The sequence below is a fragment of the Anabrus simplex genome, chromosome 7 (genome assembly GCF_040414725.1).
Source record: "Anabrus simplex isolate iqAnaSimp1 chromosome 7, ASM4041472v1, whole genome shotgun sequence".
Classification (NCBI taxonomy): Eukaryota; Metazoa; Arthropoda; class Insecta; order Orthoptera; family Tettigoniidae; genus Anabrus; species Anabrus simplex.
This window is the reverse complement of record NC_090271.1, coordinates 162,155,241-162,178,682: the sequence shown is the minus strand read 5'-3', so window position 1 is coordinate 162,178,682 and position 23,442 is coordinate 162,155,241. Positions and strand designations below refer to the sequence as shown.

General features: G+C 38.7%; 1 protein-coding gene across 3 annotated transcripts in view; it reads left to right on the top strand.

The window, feature by feature from the left end:
- Ent2 (Equilibrative nucleoside transporter 2) overlaps positions 1 to 23,442 on the top strand; it is a 380,023-nt gene that overhangs the window by 305,273 nt on the left and 51,308 nt on the right. For all 3 annotated transcript variants that reach the window (XM_068228631.1, XM_068228632.1, XM_067151422.2), the window contains one exon: positions 2,302 to 2,423. In XM_068228631.1, coding sequence (XP_068084732.1) covers positions 2,302 to 2,423 — 122 coding nt within the window. The remainder of the gene's footprint in view (positions 1 to 2,301; positions 2,424 to 23,442) is intronic.

Sequence of the window (23,442 nt, the reverse complement as noted above, 5' to 3'; positions counted from 1 at the left end):
TGGGAGTCATGTCATGGATATACAGGTTAAACAAAATGGGTGCCAGAACTGATCCCTGAGGTAGGCCATTGTTTAGAATGCTCCACCTGCTAGCTTGCCCATTCAGGAACACCTTAAAGCACCTGTCAGAAAGCATGTTGTTCATTAAAAGTGTCAACTTTTGATGTGGAATGATTCCAATAAATTTGGACATCAAGCCCTCCCTCCATACAGTGTCGTAAGCTGGTGTAAGATTCATAAAAACTGCAGCTGATTTGAGACCTCGTTGAAATCCAGCTTCTACTACAGTTGTCAATGTTAAGACCTGGTCGCAGCAACTCCAATTTTTCCTAAAGCCACCTTGTTCAATCGGAATGATTTGATCAATGGCCTCTTGAATGCGATTTAGAATAAGCCTTTCTAGTAGCCTATAGGTCATGCTGAGTAGTGATATTGGTCGATAATGAGAAGCATCAGTTCTGTCTTTTCCCGGTTTCAGGATGGCAATTATCTTAGCCTGTTTGAAAAACTTCCGTAATTTTTCACAGTTTTCATAATTTCATTAAAAAATCCAATAAGCCACATCTTTGTTTTCGGTCTGATGGCTTTAAGAAACTGGATATATGCCATCAAAGCCAGCGGCTTTGTTTACCTTTAGCATATTCAAGGCTTTATCAAGTTCCTCAATGCAGAAGTCACGTGAGTAGACTGGGTGTGGTTTTAGATGGGACCTCTTTATGTACAGTTCATTCTTCGCAGTTCGTGTCTGTTCTTTGTCTATTTTAGTTTTTGAAATATTCATCAGTCTGGATGCAACAGCATTAGCATTCACATGTGTGACTGTACTTGACAACCTGCGATCTGTACCAAGTTTTCTAATAAGGTTCCAGGCTTTCCGACTAGAATGTGTGAAGTTGACTCCTGTCGTTGTTTTATGCCATTTTTCTCTTCTGTTCTTATTCAGAGCTTTCAAGAGGTCATCAGCTGTCATGTCGTCGTGAGATTCTTGATATTTGGCATATAACTCATTGCATTCTTGGGACCATCCGGGGATGTACTCCTTCCTAAAACCATGTGGAATACATTTCCTGGCATTTGCTTTAATGGCACCCACAAATCGTTCATAATTGGATGGCACTGCAGGAACCCATTGAACAGTATTATCTAGACCTTTCTGAAATAGTTCCCAGTTTGCAAGTTGAAAATTCCATCTAGGTTGAGGTACGGAGGTGACTAATGGAATTTGAGACAAATAACAAAACTTATCAAGTCCTTGGTATTCTACATGCGCTACCCCCTCAAATGACAATAGCATAAATGCAGTTGGCTATCATGTGCAAGCGCGGTTTAAAGAAGGACATAAGGGAAATGCAAAGATGATGAAATGAACCTAGAAATTTCTGCACAAACTTAAAATAATTTAAGTCAACATAAAATCCAAAATAAAAAATAAAACATTGTAGTCCCAAATAAAGAAAAGAGATGACTCCCCAGTGGACTCGCAGCCCACACAGACGATGTTTGTTTCACAAAAGATCCATACCAGAAGTGATACGACAAGTTTCTCTCCAGGCAAAAGAGATGGCAGCCCACACAGACGATGTCTGTTTCACAAAAGATCCATACCAGAAGTGATACAGTGACAAGTGTCTCTCCAGGCACAGCTTGCTAGTGCAAGACAGGAAACCCCATGTCAGCAGATTGGCTGAGAGCCAATCAAATATACAGTTGTCTCTGAGTTTGTTCTAGAAGGATAGGAAACAATACCAGAGGGGTGGTGAATGGCAAACCACACACGTGGGAAACCTGGTGTCCCACAAGTACACTTAATACTTGCACAATATTGTGTAGCATTAGAAATAAATGGTACAGCTACAAGTGTTAGACAGAATCCTTAAAATAAAATTAACAGAACTGTTTCTTTTATATCATAATCGCATGTTAGGTTTTCTTTCACTTGGTCACCTAAAAATGTTATCAACAAAATCGTGAGGGCAATCATTCACATATATTTAGAAAATAATTGGCCTTGTAGTAAAATCTTTAATCTACTTTGTTCTACTTAGTGGTTTATTGTATTATACACATTACTGTTACTATGTGCTATTTCACCTTAAGCATCTTAGTGTATCTTTTCCTTTTTTTATATATGCTATTTTGGCAGCTATGATGTATTTTCAACCAGTAGTTTAGTTAACACTAAAATATGGTTTTATGTTATCGAAGTTTAAAAGTTCAATGCAGTATTGTACAGTCTAGGAAGTCTACAATATTATTGTTTCTATCTTAAGACAAATCTCATGATTTTTTCTTTTCTTTCAGATATCAAGAGATCTGATAAAAATTTCATCATTAGTGACCACTACTTCACAGAAGTGACTTGCTTTCTGACATTCAATGTATGTGCTATGTTAGGCAGTTTGCTGTCAGCCTGGGTGACATGGGTAAGTTGCTATGTGTTATGAATCAGTTTAGTTTCCCAAGAGACTTTAATTTCAACCTAAAATCTGCTAAGATTAAGTGATTTTCTGATGTTTTGTGGCCTCGCTTGGTTATACCATATCCAGTAATATATATGATAGTCTTTGGCCACCAAAATTCTTAAGAAAACTGTCATTTATAGGTAAATATTTGGACATAGTGCTGTTAATTTATTACTGTTACCATTTTAAATTGTGTACTTCATGATAACTGACAAGAGAACTAATATTACTACACTCAGATCTTAATGAAACATGGTAGAGGAGCAGTGGAGTGATGTACATTGTAAAGTGAAGCCATATCGGCCCAAATTAATTTCCAGTGCCAGTATTATAGTGCAAATCATGTTGAAAGCAAGCACATGCTGTGCTGTTTGATGCAATATTTAACCTCTTACCTACATCTCTGTACACGTGTCAGTGAAAGAATACTTCAGTTCCTTGGACATATCTGAAGGAGGGAAGGAGACTACCTGGAGAAATCTATCATAGAAGGCAAAATAGATAGCAGAAGACCGCGTAGAAGGACAGCAAGCAGGTGGCTAGATCAGGCAAGGAAGATTACTGGCCATCCTCTTCAGAACGTCCTAAGAGAAGCTGAAGATCAAGTTGGATGGCGACACTTTGTGAAGCATGTAACTCTCCAGAGACAAAACAATGGTGTCATGACACTCAGTAATGAGTCATACGACTGATGATGATGACCTTGCATACTTGTTGCTGTGTAGCAACACCTTTGTGGAAGAATCAGCCATTTAAACAGTTGCCCAGGGAATGTGCGATTGCAGTAACCCCAATCTACGGGGAGTCTTCTTCCTTGAATTAGAACTGGTCAAGGGAGGTGTGGTTACATGTTGAAGAAATGGGTTTTCCGTTCATCTCCTGACTGCGACTGCGGAACAGAGGAACAGACAATGGAACACATTGTTAAGGAGTACCCATTTCGACCATTTAACGGTGATCTGAGGCTTCTACACCAAGTGACTCAGAGTGCTCTGGACTGGTTGTTGAATTTGGACATTTCCATTTGATATTAGATATTTTGTGTACTTGTAAAACCACCTACCTTAATTTTCATCGTCTTATATTTTGAATGGTCCATGCCTATTCCATTGCTTCACTGCCCCCGGCCCTGCTACATGGCCTTCTTCAACTGCCTGCTTCTCTCAACCTCCTCTTGCTCTCTGATGTCGTCATGTGACGTGGTTGGCAGTCAGCTGTTCGCTATCTTGGACCGTCTCAAACCTTTCCGCTTGCAATATATAAGCAAGTCTCTCCCTAGTTATGGCAGTTTCTGTTTGGATGGGTACTCCGCTGCATCAGTATCATAGAGCTGATTTTTCCTTTTCTGGATGCCTATTACACTATCTTCTGTCATGAGGTGAGAGATTGAGAATCTGTTTTGCCTTCTGTTACTTTTCTGTCTTTCGTGGCCCTTACTCTCCACCAGTATTTGTTATTCTCATGTTGTCATGGGGTTGGGTAAGCTTCGGGTAACCATGTGCTACGGTGATAATCCACACTGCTTCATTGTGTGAGTGATGAATTGATATCATGACTTGAACATTCCGTTATGGTTGAATGAAATACTGACTGCTTAAAACTTAAAATATTAGAAACTTCTATTTGTTGTGTTTCAAAGAAAATACTGCTGGGCTGAGTGGCTCAGATGGTTGAGGCGCTGGCCTTCTGACTCCATTGATCCTGGCTCAGTCCAGTGGTATTTGAAGGTGCTCAGGTTTGTCAGCCTCGTGTTGGTAGAGATACTGGCACGTAAAAGAACTCCTGAGGGGCAAAATTTCGGCACCTCGGCATCTCTGAAAAGTAAAAAGTAGTTTGTGGCACTTAAAGCAAATGACATTATGAAATTTATAGAAAATACTAAATTGGAAACATTATATAATGGGCAAACATGTTGTGCACAAAGCATACACAAGTCAATGCACAAGTCCCCTTCTGGACCCACGCTTTTCCCCTCTGTTTTTCTGGTTGTGATTTTTCCTCTGTGATTTCCTGCCCTTGCCGTGTTTCCTTCCTTCTCTATTTTCTTTTGAAGACTTAGCCTTGTATAAAGTTGAGAGAAATTCATTACAAACTAATTATAAATATGCTAAGCCTAATAATTTCCGAGCTTTGCTAATAATGGAAAAACATTTCTATGGTCTACTTCGTAGCTATGGTATTCCCTTGTGGTCACCCCAGTTGAAAATTTATTATACTCCTGTAGATGTGGGATTGGTGTTCCCGATTCTTTGTGATAACTAAGCTGCGTGATGTATTGACTCCTATGAGCATTAATTTTCCACATGTTGCTGCTCTTTTTTCCAGTGAATGTTATATAAGGAGTTACCATTACAGTATATCCATAAGAAATATAGTGTATTAGTAAAATCGTGTAATACAATGTTTTAACAATGAAAATAAGATGCTATTTATACAATCTATAAAAATAAACCACTATTATCAATTATTCCAACAATGTTCTACATTTCTTGTTAGTAGAACTAATTATTGTAATACTTTCACTGATCAAATCACCAAACTGCAGCAAGCTTCGAAAATTCTAGAAGCTGGTCTCCAACGGTTCCAAGATTTTAATTTTTGGAATATCATTTCGACTCAAATTACACATGGAGTCAAATCATAGTAGTTTTAAATAATTGCGTTGGAGATCACAATTATTAACCAAATTCTCAATATCGGAAGTTCCTGTGTTCCAGAAATCAATGGATTTTAGAAAAAATGGCTCCTATATTTTAACCTGCAGTTTATATTTATGACTCAAATTTAAAGCCATATTACAGTTGATTCAATCAACCAAAGCATTGTGAAAACAATTTTAGTCAAAAAAAATTTAAATTGTAGTTACTATGTTTTGGACGTCAATGTATTTTAGAATTAAGGGTTACTCCAATTCAACATTGTAATTGTGAAAACAATTTTAAGCAAATTTTTAAATTGTACTTGCTATGTTTTGGACATCAATGTATTTTAGTATTAAGGGTTACTTCATTTCAACATTGTAATTCATATTGTCATACTTTTAATGTGTACACAATTCCTATGTTTTTTACATATTATTACTAAACATGCATTTATACTCAAGCAAAAAATGTGTAAAAACAATACAATTATGACAGGTCTTAACCTTGAGACAATTATGTAGGCTGAAGATGCTTGTAAATAAAGCGAAACGTGTCCCTGTAAATTCGTGCTCTAGTATTATGAACTAGCAACACAAAACCAATTTGTATTGAATAGGTGGATTAAAATAATCACTATATTGTAAGCATTTACATACCGCTTAGTCGAGCAGCTTTTCTTCTTTCTCTCAGTTCTTCCCAGCCCAAACTTTGCAACATTTTTGTCGGAAATCGCCCAGAACAAATCGAGGTGCTTTTCTTTGGATTTTTTCCAGTTCCTGAATCAGGTAATCCTGGTGAGGGTCCCATACACTGGAAACTTACTCTAGTTGGAGTCTTACCAGAGACTTCCTCTCCTTTACATCCTTACTACAACCCCTAAACACCCTCATAACCATGTGCTGAGATCTGTACCCTTTATTTACAATCCCATTTATGTGATTACCCCAATGAAGATCTTTCCTTATATTAACACCTAGATACTTACAATGATCCCCAAAAGGAACTTTCACCCCACCAACGCAGTAATTAAAACTGAGAGGACTTTTCCTATTTGTGAAACTCACAACCTGACTTTTAACCCCGTTTATCAACATACTGTTTATTTCACAACAAGGTCAGGTTGCAGTTGCTCACAATCTTGTAAGTTATTTATTACTCTATAAAGATTAACATCATCTGCCGTTCATAATGGCTAAGCACGCTCGTTTGGATGATGAAACTATTCTTCATCTCATTGATTCAGATGATGAATTGAAGGGCTTATAGTGGAAAAAGGGGGTATCCCTCCCAAGTGTTCTTTTGAGATATTTAGCATTTTGTTACAATGCCTGTAACTTTATCAAAACAATAAGAATCAGAAAAATTGTTAAGGATTGAGTTATGTAGGTAATGTATTAACTTCCTGCAAATGTGGGGCAGAATACCTTGATTTTTATTGTAAAAAACGTTAACTTGACTATTGACATGTAGATGATATTGTAGACAAAACACAGTTTTTCAAATACAACAGAGAAAAAATAACTCTAAATAACCTCATGAACATTAAACACCCTAAATAACATCAAGGTCATTAGCTTCTTCTATTTCATTTCCAGTATCTGATTTTAAATTCTGATAACAGCCATGGTGAACAGGAGGTACAAACTTTAACATGAACATTATATCATGCAGTTTAGCTGCTTTGATGGGCCTACCATTAGTACCTTGGTTCCAGAACAATGTCATTTATTTTCTGTGCCCTCCCCTTACCCTTCTGCAGACTTATGGTAGTATAGTGGCCTATATCACTGTCGTACATGCACTTTATGCCCTCCCTGGAACCTCAGAACAGATGCCTTTCGGAAGTCCACGCTTATGCCAGAAGGGGTTTTGTTTCTTTTTTCTTGCATTTCGGATCAGATTCACCCGTTCTTGAGGGGTGTAAACACATTGCGTACATCGCTTTAACTTTTCAGTGATGCCAAAATCTGCATCACAAGGAAAATGTGTATGGCCAGGCACCAAAAATCTATGTTCTATGCTCTCAAACCAACCCATTTCAATCACGTAGATCCACACACACATAATGGGAAAGTTCTTATTTTGTCCCACACAAGAATCATTATGAATAATAAGGTGTTACATGTTTCCTCTAATTTTGGGGCAAACAACTACCTATTTCATCTGCTCCCCGTCCTGCCATACACTCTGACCAAACATAAATGCATCACTTGTATTACAAACATGAACACCAAAGTTGTAGGTCCATAAATGTCTTAAATAAAACACAAGTTTGGTTGAAATCATTAGTGTCAGTGATGCTTGTTGTAAATCCATTGTAATAACCAACGTGTCACATGCAGGATCGAGAGACATTTTCTTTGCTTCAGACTTTTGTAGTCCTTGTCAGCTTTATTTAGATGTAAACGGTGACTTAATGCCATATCTTCAAGCGGGATATTTTCAGCTTCGTCATATACTTCACATGTGTCACTTCATGGAAGTTTGAAGCCTATGTTGAAATAGTTATTCAAAATGAATCTGTATTTATGTTTTAAAGGAAAAGCTCCATTATCAGGGTAGTAGATGACATTCACTTGATACATTTCCTAGACTGAACTGACACTGGGGATGTAATGACTATTTATATTCTGTGAAAGCGAATAATGAGATCTGTATCTAGGGAACAATCCTATGTGCTTCTTCGCAAATTCGACATCATCATCTTTGCACTTATGAGGTCTGTGGTGATGCTTCCCTCGTCTATTCATTTTTTGGAGTCTGTAAACATGTAATAAAACATAACGTAACTTAATATTTACAATGACTGTATTCTGTTAATAAGTTTAAGTACAATGTATAAATATATTTAATTGTGTTTCAAAACTGAGCTTTGTACTACTGTATATTGGAGTAATCTTATGTGTATAAAAATAGTGGTGATAACCTTGGTATTAACTTAAACATAATCAGATCTTCATTTATAACCAAACTACTACTTTCTGTGTCAGCTATGTTGATTATAAGCCCAGGTTTGCAAACAGTTCCCCCATTGGTTGGTTAGGTAATCATTTAGCCAGTTGGAACCCAGGTATCAGAGAGATTTGGGATACCTCCTTATTCCACTCAGAAGTGTGAGACTGCTCTGTAAGGCCTGTTATCTTATCCTTTTTAGTATTGACATGGAGCAATCCTGCACTCTGACAGTTCAATAAACAGATGCCAGATGGATCCAGCTCACATAATATGAACTTAACCCTCTACTGCATACTGTTGCCTTTATTAAGCAACAAATAACTTTTCACCTGTATAAATGGATAAATATTGTAGACAGAGGTAGTTTTACGGCACACCTTCAACTGTACAATCAATTAAACACTTATCCCAGTGATGCCTTGTTTTTTTTATATATACATAACATAAGACAAAAGAGCCCTACAACCAAATGTACTCCTTCCACCCTGTCAACATCCACGCGAACCAACCACCGTTTATTTTACGTGGGCCCTCCCCATCACATTACCACAGGCTTCTGGCTCTGGCTCAACCTCAAAGACATTACCGACCTACGGTTCTGCAAGCTGTACTTGCGCCTTGCAGTACATACCCATGGCCAGTAGGTAGTAATGTTCGGTCTTTGATGTTTTTTTTTTGTTTTTTTTGCTAGGGGCTTTACGTCGCTCTTTGAATGTTAAAAGCTTAGTGTAAAATCGTGAAAAATCGTATATATATTCAACTATGGCAATCCACATCACATATGAGTGTTAAGCTATTAGCCCCAGTTAAGAATTGCTGGTACATCTAATACACTGAACGCATGTTGAACATTATGGCTTGAAATTTTCTTCACCAAACGAAAACGAAAAATAATTCATGCAGTAGAGGGTTAACTCAATTTTCATCTAAAGGAGGGATACCCTCTTTTTCCACTAAGCCCTTCAATTAGATGACAACCCTTTGGATAGCAGCGATAGCACAATTGGTGAAAGTGACAGTGAACTTGCTTCTGAAAATGAACAAGAGGGAAAAGATATTAGCTTGCCGACAACAAGGGATGCAGCCACTTCACACTGGCATAGTCAAGGTAATCTTCGTGCTCCTTTTACGTTTGTGTCGAACAATAAAATAAATATTGATGTAAGCTATTCCAACAAAAGCCCATTGTTCTATTTTAGCCAGTTTAAAGAGGAGGATCTAATCAAACTAATATGTGAGCAGACAAATAAGTATGTGGAACAATTTTTCGAAGTGCATACGGTGCTGAAGCCTTGGTTGCGAGCTCGGAATTGGACTCCAACTTCCACACGAGAGATAAAGTTATTCCTATCCCTTCTCATTTTTCCAGGAATAATAAAGGAAGCCTCCTTATGAACTGTACCTTAGTCGCAAGGATTCCATCTCGACATCATTCTTCAACAAAAGTGATGAGTGAGAAAAAATTTTCATTATTATTGAAATTTTTTCATTTTGTTGACAGTAAGACTTAAGATGCCAACATGAGTGAGAAGTTGTTCAAAATCTCGCCTGTTTTGAATCCAGTTCGCAAGAAGTGCCAAGAATTGTATACACCACAGGAAAACATTTGTGTGGATGAATCGCTAGTGCTGTGGAAAGGGAAGTCTGCAGTGGAAGCAATTCATACCTTCGAAAAGGAGTCATTTTGGTTTCAAACTGTTCGTTCTTTGTGAGAATGGTTCAGGGTACATTTGGAATTTTATTGTATATACTGGGAAGGAGACAGATTTTGGGAACTTGTATCCCAATACTCCTGTATCATGTAGAGTAGTCCTGGAACTGTCACATGAACTGCTGAAAATGTCGTATGGCTTTTAGTGCCGGGATATCCCAGGAAGGGAACAAAGGATACACATTGGATCTAGACAACTGGTATTCCAGTATTCAGTTAGCTGAAACTTTATGTAGCTCAAGACTAGCAAGTCTGAAACGCTCATACATTCTCACGAAACAGGTTGCTGCTATTATATGCTGGAGTATTCAGATGTCTCTTTAAATTCAAATAAACTTTTGCGTATATTCTTCTTATGTACAACCGATGTATGTGTGAATAGTGTGGCAGAGGACAAATATTTTTTTTGATGATCGATGCAATAAAACGATAGTTCGTGGAACGATAGATGCGGGGAAATTTAACATTGGTTTATATGGAATATTTTTGGGGCTGAATAAATTGAACGGTGAATGCAAGAAAACGGCTGTTCCGGGAATGATGCATCGAGGTTCTACTGTACTTCATTGCAAAATAAGGCCAATAGATGTCAGTAGTATCTACAAACTTCTGATGCTTATAAGTGGTTGACACAGTCTGTAATAAACACATGAACTTGGATGACGCTTATAAGCGGTTCACACAACTTGCAAATAATTACCTCAACACTTATAAGCGATTGACACTGGGAAGGGGTTAATTCTTGGGATATAATATCTTTGCCATTTTGTAATTTTAATGTTTATAAATATTAGTCTTATTTCACATAGTTTATTGTAACCATGAGTTATTTTTTGATACACTGTGGACTAGTAGTTACAATAGGCTTTGTATAAATGTAGTATTTAGGAATGGATATTAGCTAAGAGCCCCTTCCCTTTTATTGTATTGCTATTTGGAATAGCCTTGTATTGTATGCTTGGAACTTTACCTCTGTTTTTAGAGCTACAATTTACTGAGTGACCAAACCTTGTGTTATTTATATCTCTCTTTTAGCATGTTCTTAAGATTGTACATGTATGCTTTGGGAATTTCTGTTTTTGTAAATTTTGGAGTTTGAAGTCCTGCTAGTTTTACATAGTTAGGCAGCCAACATTGATCTAAAAAATATTCTTGCATTACTTGCCTTTAATCTCACTTTACTCTTGGCTCTTACTCTTACTCTTACATGCCTTGGGCCCTTGCTGCGTCACCTATCAACGGAACCAACTGCTAGATGTCCCTCAAGCTTTGAATTTTTCTAGTTATTTTTCCACTGCTCAAATAGTAATGATATATTGTTGGTCAGTCATGCTTCACTAGTTAGAACTGCAACTTGCCACAGTAGTGAACTGAAAATCTTGTGAACTTCCGACTTATCCAGAAGGGGTTAATTCTTGCAGTGCCAGGGTGACTGCAATGAAGGAATTGGAGCTGGAGGTGAATACATATCGTTCGATTGAATTTGGTTTACTCTGCCATTCGAACGGATATACGACATAATACAATTGTAATAGATGCAATAGTGTCATTGCTGCTGTTAGTTTTTGTTTCTAGAAATGTGTGTGTATAAAATGTATTCATTTTCAGAATTACAAAATATACTGCATACTCTACTTGGACCATGTTACATAGTCCAGATATTAATATTCAGTTATTTAACATCATCTTAAGAATTCAATATTTAAGGTACAATCAGTTTTCTTACCTGCTCTTATCATTTGGTTTGGCTGCCAAAAATAGTTTTTTTTAGTCCATGAATCTAACAGCAATACACCAAACTCAAAAATTTGTGTTCAAGGCCAGCTCTATTGAGGAAAGACCTTCCAAAGTTCTCAGTCCTGTAGATTTCGGTTCTAAGTCACCGCCCTTCTGTTATGACATTCATCTTCAGAACAAGAAAAGTGCATGTTATTGTATAAGTTCCTTGCAGGTACACTTTCCTCGGAATCATTTGAACCTATTGGCGGTGTACTGGAAATGATAAATACTTGCTGAATTTATTAAATTTACCTCAACGTATGAACCCATTTTTTAATACTTCTTCACAATCCCAAACTACTACTACTACTGCTGCTGCTGCTGCTGCTGCTGCTACTTTACCCACTCTGTTATGGTCGGCTTTTCTGTTGCCTTTCTCCAGTAGCTTCTATCTTGGACTATTTACATAAACATTGATGTTGACCATGTCCTTTTTAACAAAGACTCTTCATCTTGTTTTCAGTCATTCTAGGGCTGGTTGGCCATCTACCACAAACCTCTGCATTCTTGCCACATATGCCTTTGGCTCGTCTAAGGTGACCATACCACGTTAAACAGTGTTCTCTCAATTCCTCTGAGACTGTGGTGTTCTCAAATATTTTCGGATGGTATCATTTCAAATTTTGTCCAGCCTGGTCACTCTATAAACCTTTCCTAGCATCTTAATCTCAGGTACATGGGATTTCTGTACTTTGTAGTCCATCATTCCAATTCATACAGAATGGCTAGACAGACAACTCTTATATAAATTTTACCCTTCTGGTGGAGTGGGACCTCCTTATCACACAGAACTCCTGTAGATTGTCTATCCTATTGATAATATCCCTACCGATGTTTGCAAGCCTCTGTAGCTGAGGCGGCAGCATGCCGGCCTCTCACCACTGGGTTCCGTGGTTCAAATCCCGGTCACTATGAGATTTGTGCTGGACAAAGTGGAGGCGGGACAGGTTTTTCTCCAGGTACTCCGGTTTTTCCTGTCATCTTTCATTTCATTTATCAGTCATTAATCACTGCCCCAGAGGAGTGCGACAGGCTTCGGCAGCCGGCACAATTCCTATCCTGCCACTAGATGGGGGCTTCATTCATTCCATTCCTGACCCGGTCGAATGATTGGAAACAGGCTGTAGATTTTCATTTTCCTATCGATGTTTGCATTATTCGATGTAACTAATCCAGCATGTTTTAAGGTATTTGTTGTTACCTGTACATTACCCATTTTTAATTCTTCATGACTAGATACTCTCATAGAAAAATTGCAGTGGAAGTATTCTGTCTTTGTGTATTCTTAAGCCCATTCCTTCGTAACTACTCCAGCCAGGTGTTCAGCTTGCCTTGTAGTGTTACTAAACTTTCAGTCACGAGCACTATATCGTTTGCAAAGAGCATGATGAAGGAGCATGGGCTTAGAGCGGACCCCTGATGCAGACCAACCTTAACGGCAAATAATTTATTTCCGCATGAGCTTCTCACAGTTGTGTGGCTAAAGCAAATGTATTAAAAGTATCGTTCAGTTGTTTCACTTTCTTTATGAATTCATCTCTGTGATGAATGGCAGAGATAAGAAAGAATATGCTGAATATGCTCCCATGTTGTGTTTATTTACCGTTGCTCAGTCAGGTGGCATACAGGCGATGAAGTGTCGCATGGTCAGCATGCCAACTCCCTCAACCATATTCTCTGTGATCAGGCAGCTTCTCAATATACTTTGCGAGGCTGATTGGTCTCTGTTTCAGCTCTCAGGCCTGAGGCCTGTTCCACAAATGAGCTTTGTAACTTTTCAACTTTGTACTTTTCACTTTTGAATTCTTGCAAAGTGCAAAGTCTTCCTGTTCCACCATGATCTAGGTTGTACTTTTCAATTTCTTCGCAATCGTAAGTTACGATCTTCCATGAACACATGACAATTTTTGTAACCAAAAACCAGAACTTTAAATACCAAGTAGTTTATCTTTAACATTCAATGTATATTTATTTCACTAGTTTAGTCAGGGGAAGCAGGACAGTGAAACCCATATACGTTCTAGTAACACCAATATTTCATATGGTTATAAGTGTTTTCATTTGAACGAGTGTGTTATCAAACAATACAAGTGTTCCCAGTGTTCCGTGTACATGAACGCGCAACATTTTAGACTAGATCTATGTCTTATACATTTTGCTTCGTGGTGTGTATTTCATCCAATCTTTTTCAGGCAGAAACAGGACTGTCAAATCCAAGAATGCTCTTAGAGAGCCAAGTTTTCCACACCATTAAAGTGTCCTTATTGTGTTTTTTTATTATTTTCAATCCAGTACATGTAATTCCAGTGTTCCGAGTTCTGCGAACACAAGACTGTTAGAGCCAGAACTGGGAACTTTCTAAGCTCCAAGTTCTCTTTGCCAAGTGTATGTTGCATTTCAGGGTTATATCTATCAACTCAATGGTGTATTTCCATGCAACCACCTATAGGTACATGGATTTTTCGTTATGATGATTGTTATCAGATTTCCCTTAATTTAATTTTCACCAAGAACTGATGATGACTCCATGGGAGTCGAAACCGGTCTTCTTATAATTAAATAAATTGTTGCAATGTATTGAATGGTGGAAGATCCTTCAAACTCTACATTATTTCTTCGCAAAGCAAAAAGTCTTTGCGGATGAGTGATCCGATCAAGTTTATTCCATGGGCAAACTGTATAGGCCTAATACTCTGATTTTAATGCTTTATTTTTCACGGTGAACTTGACAGTATAATTGTGGTACCGTTAGTTTTAAAGTTTTTATCATGGGAAAGAAAGGTTATTACAAGAAGCTGGCTGTGCTGGAAGTTGTCAAGGAGAAACAGGACATCCTTTTTTGGTAACTTTAAAAATAATCTCTCAAATGATGACATGCATCAATATTAACAAGAGTACTGTCAGCACATCCACACACAGAAGGAAATTCACCCTTCATTAGAAATCCCGTCACTATATTATGTGGATTATCAGGTCAGCATACTTTGTTAGGAAATATTACATTTACTATAACATCTACGACTTTGGTGACATTTCTGCAAATAATTGATTTTGATGTCCCATGCATTGCTGCTACACCGTGCAGCTGGGTATCATTTACTAACCAATATAAGCATATAAGAATTTGTTCTTTTTAAGAAAGGAATTGATTTCTTTTTGTTGCACGTTTCAATAAATGACCGATCATTTCAAGAATATAGTCAGCCTGTGTTGGGGTAATACGAAATAACTCGCGAAAGCGAGGTTATGAAAATTAATCCTGTCTTTATACGGTCTCTTGTTGGATTCTTCATCACTGTCCTCACTTGATGCTAACAAAAGCTCTCATCGTAACGTGTTTATCTCACTAAACCAAATTCTGTGCCGAGAAACTAGTGTACATAATTGTTAATTAACAGATAATAAGGGAATCATCTCTTTGCAAGATTTCTGAAAACTTTTCACATCATTTCTTTGCAGTTTGCATTTCTGTACCAATGGAGGTACATAAAAGGCTTGAAAAGTGAAAAGATTCCTAACTTTTCACTTTGCAAGCTAAATCTGAAAAGTGATGGTGGAACAAAATCTGAACTGAAAAGTTGCAAAGTTCGTTTGTGGAACAGGCCCCTGGATTAAAAATCCTTCAGTGAATCAAGAGTCATCATCATCATCATCATCATCATCAATGGCCTCTGATGCCTGTTGCATGCCTTCTGATTTGGTTTCATTTAGGAGACCTACTTACCAATAATGACATTCCAATGGTGCTGCTCTGTAGCAGCGAAAGTAGAACTCTTCTGAATTGTGTCTTAGGCTGAGTAGTTAATTTTACTGGATGATGTTCAATGCATCACTGGAGGTCTTTAACATGCCGGCAAGACATGGTATGCCAGTGTATTTGCCCACCATCAAAAGTAAACTACCTCAACTGGGATCTAACCAGGATATTGAGCTGGACACTACACTGTTTCACTGTACACTGTTTCATTGAAGCAACTTTCTTTGTTGATAAGGGAGGCTGATACACTCTTCTTAGATATTTCTACACTCATATTCAAAAATTAAGGATAATACTGATACATGGTGAAACAACGCTATGGTGGGCGGTTTGTGGTTTTAAATCACCTCGGGGTATGACCATGTGGTGCATTTGACTTGCGGTCGTCACACGGTGGCGCTGGCAGCAGTCCAAATACGCAGAGGTGTGTTGGTGCATGTCAGAGTACGGTGCAGCAAGTAAGTGTGCAGATGTTTTCAGACTTGCTAATGGTGACTGTGTGGTGAAAATGGCTCAATGAACACTTATTGATGATGTTATGAGGGGTAGAATAATAGGGCGACTGGAGGCTGGTCAAACATAGCAGGTCGTGGCATGGGCCCTCCGTGTTCCACAAAGTGTGATCTCAAGATTATGGCAGCGATTCCAGCAGACAGGAAACGTGTCCATGCGCTACAGTACGGGACGTCCGCAGTGTACAACACCACAAGAAGACCGATATCTCACCATCAGTGCCCGCAGACAGCCAGGGAGTACTGCAGGTAGCCTTGCTCGGACCTTGCCACAGCCACTGGAACACTTGTCTCCAGACACACAGTCTACAGACGACTGAACAGACATGGTTTATTCGCCCGGAGACCTGCAAGGTGCATTCCACTGACCCCTGTTCACAGGAGAGCCCGTAAAGCCTGGTGTCAAGAACACAGTCCATGGTCATTGGAACATTGGTCCCAGGTTATGTTCACGGATGAGTCCAGATATAGTTTGAACAGTGATTCTTGCCGGGTTCTCATGTGGCGTGAACCAGGAACCAGATACCAACCCCGTAATGTCCTTGAAAGGGACCTGTATGGATGTAGTGGTTTGATGGTGTGGGGTGGGATTATGATTGGTGCACGTACACCCCTGCATGTCTTTGACAGAGGAACTGTAACAGGTCAGGTGTATCGGGACGTCATTTTGCACCAGTATGTCCGCCTTTTCAGGGGTGCAGTGAGTCCCACCTTCCCCCTGATGGATGGTAACGCACGGCCCCACTTAGCTGCCATCGTGGAGGAGTACCGTGAAACAGAAGATATCCAGCGAATGGAGTGGCCTGCCTGTTCTTCAGGCCTAAACCCCATTGAGCACGCCTGGGATGCTCTCGTCGACGTATCGCTGCACGTCTTCAAACCCCTCGGAGACTTCAGGAGCTCCGACTGGCACTGGTGCAAGAAAGGGAGGCTATACCCCAGCAGCTGCTCGACCATCTGATCCAGAGTATGCCAACCCGTTGTGCGGCCTGTGTACATGTGCTTGGTGATCATAGCCCATATCGATGTCGGGGTACATGCGCAGGAAACAGTGGCGTTTTGTAGCACGTGTTTTGGGACGGTTTTCTCAACATCACCAATACCGTGGACTTATAGATATGTTTCGTTTGTGTTCACTATGTGCCTATGCTATTAGCGCCAGTTTTGTGTAGTGCCATGTTGTGTGGCACCACAATATGCAATTATCCTTAATTTATGAGCATGAGTGTATATTTTCCCTCAGCACATAACCATAGACCAAATATGTTGTGGATTTACAAGCAAAAGTAAGTTCTTGAGTTTTTGACATTTTCAATCTGTTCACTATGTTTTATAATAAACTAGATTAGTATTGTACCTTGTGCATTAAGGTTTATTAAAATTTGAGTAAGGATTTATTTTTTCTCAAATTGAAAAAAACGAATTATGTTAAATAATATTTTATCTTGTTCTTTATGCCCATTCAAGGAGTGCGTTTGAGTTTATTTGTTGGCGTGATGGTTTTCACCTTCTTATCTTTTGAAAATCTCTTCATGAACTCACTTTGTTGCATCTTGCATTCTGTGGACCGCTTCCTACCAGTTTTCATTTTTAAGTTTTTCTTCATGATTTTGTGCTTGTCTACTGTTATACTGAAGGCTTCGTAATCTTCTATGATGTCGTTCATTATATTCATTTCTTGGAGGTCCGCCTTAGTTTCTTCTAGTCAGTTTATTAACCTTCTTTGAGTTGATTATTTTAAATAATCTTTTGGTGAGTCTGTCACTGTCCATTTTATAGGTATGGCCATAGAATTTTAGGTGTTTCTTGCTTTTCAGTTTCTGTAAGTTTAAAGTGACCTCCAAGGAATGTGGTTTCTGAGGCATGTAAAGCTTCTGGCAAAACAGCTTGCATTGTAGTGTCATCATTTTGCATTACGCGTTATGACTCTGAAAAATAAATTTAATCTTTCAAACCTATCTTTCTCATAAGTAAGATTTTGCTTGTAAACCCATTATACAAGGTCTGTAATTCCCTGTTTAAGTTTTTCTCTGTTTTATTTCCGCTAGTGGATTAACATAACACTAACGCATTGAAGGTTTTCGGCGATACAAGGATGGCAAAGGGTTGGAAAGATAATAGCCATGGCTTGGAAGGCGGCCTTGGGGCAGGGGTTTTGGTGAGTTATTTTTGTAATAGCAGCTAGCCACAACCTTTCTCCCGCTTACGAAAGAATGCACTTTCTTGTACGTCACCCACAAATTAACCTACGGTAACAGCAGTTCGTACCATACACTTCCAATATTTAATGCATGAACATCCACGGAATAAACGTATCGAAAATAGCAATAACCGGATCATTTCTCATTGTACAGTGCCTAGTAAAAGGAACTCTGTAGTAAACACGTGTTGTTAGTTACCTGTATTTTGGGTCTAATATACGAAGCAAAAATTATTTTTCTTTATTTTCTGACCAAAAAAAGGTGGGGGGGAGGGTTCTTATAAGCGATGGGGTTTTATACGCAAGTAAATACGGTAAATCTGGTACTCGAAGTGATCATTCCCAAATCATAATTCCCTCTAAATATTGTCATATCTAAATAATTCAGAGTTTTATTCTCCTCGTATTCAGTAGTAAATTTATCTATACTGTTTAATTGTTCCAATAATCCATACAGTTTAAGTTGATGCTCGTTAATGATTACAGATACGTCATCCCCATACATTAGCCATAAATCTAAATCCCTTAATTTTATCGACTATGTTGCTGGATTCTAAGTGATCCTTATATATGTTTGCGAGAATCCCAGATGCTAGTGAACACATGGCTAATTGTCTTACTTGCTTCTAAATGTTTTTATTGAAAAAGAAAAAAAAAAGTATTTCAAGTGTGAATGCCAAAATAGTTATAAATTCTCAAATTTCAATCTTGCTTAAACCGCTGTGTACTGTTAAGTTCTTTCCAATGATATTCATTGTTTCACTGGCTGGGTTCTTTGAATACACATCCTTAATGTCAAAGAAGTTACGTAAATCGTATAAAGGACAAGACCGTTAACAGACTTAATCACCCCTGCCCTTGAGAATAAAAAAGAAAAGAAATGTGCCACATTCACATACATTGATAGACACTCATATGGATTGGCTAAATTATTTATCAAATGTAATATCAGTGTGTCATTTAGGACGAATAATAACAAGTAAATTTTGTTTAACTTGCATAGTGTGAACAAGAACATTCCTTATAGTGAATTGGGAGTATATATGTTGACATGTCAGGAATGCAACAAACAATGTGTAGGGCAATTAGGGAGGAACATATCAGTATGTTAACAAAGAGCATGTTAAAGCCAAAAAACACGCTAGATATTTGGCTATGTGTGAACATATGCATGACAGCTGTCACCAATTTACGAACATAGAACGGGACTTGAGATTATTACATCCAATGCAAAAAGGTTAGGCATATTGAACATACTAGAGAAACTAGAAATGTGTTGTTTGAGTCATCAGTCCATAGACTGGTTTGATGCAGCTCTCCATGCCACCCTATCCTGTGCTAACCTTTTCATTTCTACGTAACTATTGCATCCTACATCTGCTCTAATCTGTTTGTCATATTCATACCTTGGTCTACCCCTACCGTTCTTGCCACCTACACTTCCTTCAAAAACCAACTGAACAAGTCCTGGGTGTCTTAAGATGTGTCCTATCATTCTATCTCTTCTTCTCGTCAAATTTAGCCAAATCGATCTCCTCTCACCAATTCGATTCAGTATCTCTTCATTCGTGATTCGATCTATCCATCTCACCTTCAGCATTCTTCTGTAACACCACATTTCAAAAGCTTCTATTCTCTTTCTTTCTGAGCTAGTTATCGTACATGTTTCACTTCCATACAATGCCACGCTCCACACAAAAGTCTTCAAAAACATCTTTCTAATTCCGATATCAATGTTTGAACTGAGCAAATTTCTTTTCTTAAGAAAGCTCTTCCTTGCTTGTGCTAGTCTGCATTTTATGTCCTCCTTACTTCTGCCATCGTTGGTTATTTTACTACCCAAGTAACAGTATTCATCTACTTCCTTTAAGACTTCGTTTCCTAATCTAATATTTCCTACATCACCTGCCTTCGTTCGACTGCACTCCATTACTTTTGTTTTGGACTTATTTATTTTCATCTTGTACTCCTTACCTAAGACTTCATCCATACCATTCAGCAACTTCTCGAGATCTTCTGCAGTCTCAGATAAAATAACAATATCATCGGCAAATCTCAAGGTTTTGATTTCCTCTCCTTGGACTGTGATTCCCTTTCCAAATTTCTCTTTGATTTCCTTTACTGCCTGTTCTATGTAAACATTGAAAAGGAGAGGAGACAAACTGCAGCCTTGCCTCACTCCTTTCTGGATTGCTGCTGCTTTTTCAAAGCCCTCGATTCTTATCACTGCAGACTGATTTTTATACAGGTTGTAGATAACTCTTCGTTCACGGTATCTGATCCCTATCATCTTCAGAATCATAAATAGCCTGGTCCAATCAACATTATCGAATGCCTTTTCTAGATCTACGAATGCCATGTACGTGGGCTTGTCCTTCTTGATTCGATCCTCTAAGATCAGACGTAAAGTCAGGATTGCTTCACGTGTTCCTACATTTCTTCTGAAGCCAAATTGATCTTCCCCCAACTCAGCTTCAACTTGTTTTTCCATTCTTCTGTAAATAATACGTGTTAAAATTTTGCAGGCATGAGATACTAAACTAATAGTGCGGTAGTTTTCACACCTGTCAGCACCGGCTTTCTTGGGAATAGGTATAACAACATTCTGCCGAAAATCGGATGGGACTTCTCCTGTCTCATACATCTTGCACACTAAATGAAATAACCTTACCATGCTGGTTTCTCCTAAGGCAGTCAGTAATTCAGAGGGAATATCATCAATTCCAGGTGCCTTGTTCCTATTTAGGTCACTCACAGCTCTGTCAAACTCTGACCTCAAAATTGGGTCTCCCATTTCATCAGCATCAACAGCCTCTTCATGTTCCAGAACAAAATTATCTACATCGTTACCTTGATACAACTGTTGGATATGCTCCTGCCATCTTTCTGCTTTGTCTTCTTTCCCTAGAAGTGGCTTTCCATCTGAGCTCTTAATATTCATGCACCTAGATTTCCTTTCTCCAAAGGTTTCCTTGATTTTCCTGTATGCAGCATCTACCTTTCCCAGGACCATACAGCCTTCGACATCCTTGCACTTCTCCATTCTTCCTTAGCTACCTTGCACTTTCTATCCACTTCATTCTTTAATCGTCTGTATTCTTTTCTGCCCTCTTCATTTCTAGCATTCTTGTATTTTCGTCGTTCATCAATCAGGTCTAGTATCTCCTGAGTTATCCACTGAGTTGATCTTTTCTTCCTTCCTAACATTTCTTCAGCAGCCCTACTGACTTCATTTTTCATGACTCTCCACTCTTCCTCTACTGTGTTTCCTTCGGCCTTTTCATTTAGTCCTTGTGCAACATGTTCCTTGAAACAATCCATCACACTCTTTTCTTTCAATTTGTCTACATCCCATCTTTTTGCATTCTTTCCTTTCTTCAATTTCTTCAACTTCAGACGGCATTTCATGACCAACAAGTTGTGGTCAGAGTCCACGTCTGCTCCTGGGAAAGTTTTGCAATCCAACACCTGGTTTCTGAATCTCTGCCTAATCATAATGAAGTCTATTTGATACCTTCCACTGTCTCCAGGTCTCATCCACGTATACAGCCGTCGTTTGTGGTGTTTGAACCAAGTATTGGCGAGGACTAAATTATGGTCAGTGCAGAATTCAACCAGCCGACTTCCTCTTTCGTTCCTTTGTCCCAATCCAAATTCTCCTACTGTGCTACCTTCTCTTCCTTGGCCTACCACTGCGTTCCAGTCTCCCATCACAATTAGATTCTCGTCACCTTTGACATATTGTATTAAATCTTCTATCTCCTCATATATTCTTTCAATTTCTTCATCATCCGCTGAACTAGTAGGCATATAGACCTGCACTATTGTGGTGGGCATTGGTTTGGTGTCTATCTTGGCGACAATAATTCTTTCACTATGCTGGTCGTAGTAGCTTATCCGCTGCCCTATTTTCTTATTCATTATTAAACCAACTCCTGCATTACCCCTGTTTGATTTCGTGTTGATAATTCGGTAGTCGCCAGACCAAAAATCCTGTTCTTCCTGCCAACGCACTTCACTTATACCAACTACATCTAACTTTAGCCTATCCACCTCCCTTTTCAGATTCTCTAACCTACCACAACGATTCAAACTTCTAACATTCCACGCTCCGACTCGCAGAATGTCAGTATCCATCTTCCTGATGATCGCCCCCTCTCGTGTAGTCCCCACCCGGAGATCGGAATGGGGGACTAGTTTACCTCCGGAATATTTTACCCGGGAGGAAGCCATCATCAGTCCGTCGTTCGTACAGAGAGAGCTGCATGTCCTCGGGAGGTGGTTACGGCTGTAGTTTCCCGTTGCTTTCAGCCGTGTAGCAGTATCAACACAGCTAAGCCATGTTGAGTATTATTACAAGGCCGTATCAGTCAATCATCTAGACTGCCGCCCTTGCAACTACCGAAAGGCTGCTACCCCCCTTTCGATGAACCATTCGTTAGTCTGGTCTCTCAACAGATACCCATCCGATATGGTTGCACCTGCGGCTCGGCTATCTGCATCATTGGGACACGCAAGCCACTCCACCGCGGCAAGGTCACATGGTTCGCAGAGGGGACTAGAAATGTATAGGTTGCTAAAGCAGAATAGGGATAATAGTTTAAACGAATACATAGTAGAAGAAAGCCTGTTATTTAAATTGTTAGTTCAATATAAAAACAAAAGGAAAAGGTGGAAAATAATGAAGGAGGGTGTAGCTTAAAATCAACATCTCCCTTACAGCATCACTACTAGAAATTGGATATGCTTTGCCAATCATCAGTGCAAACAAAGTAAGGGCACATTATTCCTCCCTTTTTAACACTTCATGGACAAGAAATTGGAAGTGCATCAAGAGACAAGTGATGTAGTTATAAAGCTGAAGGCGAATGCAGTTCTAACACATCATATACACATGCAAATACTGACCAGCAGTGCAATAATTCACGTGTGATTTTTAGATTTGCAATTTTAATTGGAAGGTTTTAGACACATTGTGGATGTTAAATTATATTTAAAATTCCAGGGTTATAGTTTTAAGTAGATAGGAATGATGTTATTTTAATAGGTTCAGAAATGCTAAGTGATTTCAAGTTACAAGCTGAAGAAGAGAATGTATGTTCTTGAAACATGTACTTGTGTTAATACAGACAATAAATAAACATTGTACTCTCTAAGTATTGACAAGGCAGATCCATAGAAAAAGCACATTGGTGTAAACATTCAGAGGTTGTTCAGGGATACCTTCTGAGTATATTGGTATAAAGGACCTGTGGTCTTCGGTGGGTTGTTACAGAGTAATATAATTATGATTTATTTTGTTTGTTACTTCTGTCATCCTTTTTCTATGAAAATACCTTCATATCAGTTAAAAAGCCTGTAATATGCAATAACCAAAATGTACTGTACAACAAATGCAATTACTCTGTAACGAGCCACCGGAGA